At 38.8% G+C, this 3,508-nt stretch overlaps 1 protein-coding gene across 1 annotated transcript; it reads right to left on the bottom strand.

Annotated features, from left to right (window-relative positions):
* Nucleotides 1-1,494: 1,494 nt before the first annotated feature.
* On the bottom strand, nt 1,495-3,262 carry LOC111990369 (uncharacterized). Its single transcript, XM_024022145.1, has 4 exons — nt 2,700-3,262; nt 2,098-2,211; nt 1,819-1,978; nt 1,495-1,668 (listed from the first exon to the last, which is right to left on the bottom strand). Exons 1-4 carry the CDS (start codon nt 3,260-3,262, stop codon nt 1,495-1,497), a joined length of 1,011 nt encoding a protein of 336 aa, XP_023877913.1.
* Nucleotides 3,263-3,508: the final 246 nt, after the last annotated feature.

Raw genomic sequence — 3,508 nt, 5'->3', positions numbered from 1 at the left:
AGCAAGAAATAAAATTGTGAGGTTTTGAAAACAGACAGAAGCCAAGAACTAGGAGAAGTTGTGAAGAAAAAATTCAAAGCAACACTATCAAAAATAAAACCCTCTGCTTTATTCCAGGAGCAACCTCACATTATTCAGTTTAACCCTTCATTTTTTACATGGAAAGTCAGAAGCATTTGCCCTAAATACTTTTAGTACAAAGAACTTGATATAACTCAACAACAATCTTAATTTGTTCACATTTTTCTGAAGGTGCCTTTCTTAAAACTAATTTAGAATTGATATAACACCACACAAGCATTTCTCAAAACCTATTTTTATCTCGTTGTATGGCTATTTTGTTCAAAAACGTTAAGTTAGAACTTAGAACACAGGCCAAATTTGCACTATATGTAGAAAAAAAATAATTAGTTTCATCTTATAATGTAACTCGTTTACTCTTTCAAATCACCACTGCATTACTTTTTTTACTTGGTGCAAAGACATCACAGGCTGCACTCAAAGCACAGGCCAAATTTGCACTACATGTAGAAAAAAAAAATTAGTTTCATCATATAAATGTAACTCGTTTACTCTTTCTCATCACCACTGCATTACTTTTTTACTTGGTGCAAAAGCACATCACAAACTTCACTCAAAAGCCATGATAACTTTTAAAAAAAATGTGAGACAAGTTATTCTTTACACAACATTGACAATTATCCTTTTTTTTTTTTTTTTTCAGAAACAAACGCAGGAGATGAAAAAAAGTTCCCAGACAGCCACACCACAAACACCACAAATTTAAAAAGCATCTGATGAACATAATAACATTTCATAACATTAGAAACAAGTTTTAAAAGCATCTGCATGTCTAAAATATACAACATGAGTCCCCATAGTCTTTAGATCTCCTCAAAGGCTCAAACCTAAACAATTGATACTAACACTCAAGCTCACACTTGCTTCTTAAAACTAAACCCATGTTTCCAATTCACCCCAGATATAGGAGCATTCATTAACAAGCCCTAATCCACCCAGGGAGAGAATGAAAACACAGGAAGCAGAAGCAAAATACAATTCCTCCGAGAAAAATAAAAGACAACAACCATATTTGAAACAACCCCCACAGACCTTGTTTTCAATTCACCCCAGATTGTGCCACGTATTACCCCAAAACCAAGTCCAGGGAGAGAATGAAATCACAGATCACAGAGTTCACCCACTAGTCACGCAGCTTGCTTGCACCAGAGTCCAAATTCCTAAGCTAGTTTAGCTCTTTACCTAAACCAACACAGTCACAAGCTACCCCAAGGGTTAGTGAAGCTAAAGTGTACACCGATTCCTAGACAAACCAAACCTAGCTAATCATCATTTACAACTTCCAAGATCCAACTTAAACGCAAAGCAAGGTCACAGAGAGAGAGAGAGAGAGAGAGTTATGTAATTATGCTAACAAACTGAACCTAGGGTAAACTAAACGACAGAACAAGCACATTGATATTGTTTCAACTTTCAAGAAGTTTTTCTCAGATGCTTTGGAGGTGCACAAGGTACATGTTCACCAACCGTCATGAACTTGCAGCTGTTGGAACCGTCCCTTGGAGGTTCTAAAACCACGGGCAGGAACGAATTGCGCTTACACCAGAACCTGCTGGCTTTGAAACTCTCACTTAAAGCCTCTTTCCCCTGCACAAAGAGAAGGAACTAGTATGAATCACTGTTGGAATTGAAAACTCAAAGAAGCCAAAAATACAAGATAAATAAGAACCAACGAAAACAACCCCACCACATGAAAAAATTGGGAATGATATTTGAAAAACTACATGGGAAATAAACCTGAATATCGGCCACAGTGACTTCACAAGTTTTCTTGTTTTTAGCAACTTCCCATACTCGTTTATGGAAAGAGTTGAAGAACCTAAATGCAGCCACAGCATTTGTAAAGTTCACAAACGCGTATCCCAGATTAGCTGTTTTGCCTTCATTCCAACATTTCCTACGGGACAGAATCCCCAAAATTGAATTGAAATTAGAACACAGATTGTGACAAATATACAGAAAAAACAAAGAAAGGATACGGTAAATGATGCTTCAATTAAAGTTGCTCCTACACACATGAAGTCCATGGGCAAGTAGACAAAATCGAAGGCAGACTTGCATGACAGTGAGTCTGCTTTTTGGTTCTCATCCCGACAATGCTTGTCCAGTATTGACAGCAGGATCTCCCTCCTGAACATTGTTATAGGACAACATGTTAGGCCCAAAAAAGAATAGAGGCGTGATAGCCATGTACACAAGTTACTGCTTGTTTGAACTTAATCTTCGTGTAGATGCATACATTAATACAAACACTTGCACACGCTAAGACAAAAGGAACCCAGATATTCCAAGTCTCAAAAAGTCTGTCTTTATCTTAAGGCATTGAATAAAAAAGTGACGGACATCAATAACATCAGACAGATTTCTTCCGGATATTGTTACCAAATGTAGATAAAGGACAGAATAACCAGAGAAAGTACGACCAAACAATGACTTTTCCCAATTCATGCTTTCTCGGTCGCCACAGACCATGGTCATTCAATTACTTAACTATTGATGATTCCGAATACAAATTAAGGTCAGAAGATCATGAAGTAATGAAAAAGCCACTAGATAAAATCAAAGCAACGCAATTAACCTCATATAAACATAAATAAAATCAAAGAACTAAAGCTCACGTGAACTGGTTAGGAATGTTCTTGATCATAACTGTAGTGGTTCCAGAGCGCTGGACTTCATCAACAGTAGTTGGAAAAGGAACCACACGACCACTCCTCCTCTTCAACGCCTTGCCATGAACAGTTGAAGGAGAAGTAAGAACACCATTACCACCAGCCTTCTTCAGCATCCATACAGACTTTCTTTGTGAAACCAATCTGGGTCCCACGACTCGTCCCTTGGTTCCCCTATCAACCCTTTTTCCAAAACTCAAACTCTGATGCACCTCCACACTCTTCAGCTTCTCCACCACTACTTGAGGCTGTGATTCAGCATCGTAGAATACTGCTTCACAAGGCAGATAAGCCCTGGGCTCACTGGGATGCCCATAATAAGAAGAACCAGACACAACTGGCCACGGCTGAAACGGTTGAGCTTGTTGGTAGTAGATTTCGTGAGGAACCGAGAGTCCCATAGTGGTGAGGAGAGATTTCTGCCAAGGTTGGAAGGACCTGGCATATGGGTTCAAGGGCTTGGACCCTTGGCTAGGGTTTGGAGTTGATGATGACAAGAAAAAAGCCATGGCTTTTGGGTTCACGCACTTAATTTTGGGGACGAAAAGCTTGTAAAAAGAGATGGCGTTGTGGTTTTTTCTGTGACAGAGAGATGGGTTTGTGGGGTTTTAGGGTTATAGTACTAGCAATTGGGATATTTGGTATGTGAATGGACGGTGAAGAATGAGAGTGATAGGCAAAACCCTGATGGGGTTTTATTTTTGCAGAATTGTCTTTCGCTCTTCTAGATGAAAAAATCTCATCAATGATGAAAG

This window comes from Quercus suber, unplaced genomic scaffold (assembly GCF_002906115.3).
Source record: "Quercus suber isolate HL8 unplaced genomic scaffold, Cork oak 2.0 scaffold_312, whole genome shotgun sequence".
Lineage (NCBI taxonomy): Eukaryota > Viridiplantae > Streptophyta > Magnoliopsida > Fagales > Fagaceae > Quercus > Quercus suber.
The sequence above is the reverse complement of the archived record's forward strand: the minus strand, read 5'-3'. Positions and strand labels throughout refer to the sequence as shown.

Excerpts from the sequence above, each read along its gene's own strand:
- LOC111990369 (XM_024022145.1), bottom strand. The coding sequence starts at position 3,262 with ATGGCTTTTTTCTTGTCATCATCAACTCCAAACCCTAGCCAAGGGTCC. Across the intron at positions 2,212-2,699 it reads AACATTCCTAACCAGTTCAC|GAGGGAGATCCTGCTGTCAA; the intron begins GTGAGCTTTAGT and ends AACAATGTTCAG. Across the intron at positions 1,669-1,818 it reads TCACTGTGGCCGATATTCAG|GGGAAAGAGGCTTTAAGTGA; the intron begins GTTTATTTCCCA and ends CTCTTTGTGCAG.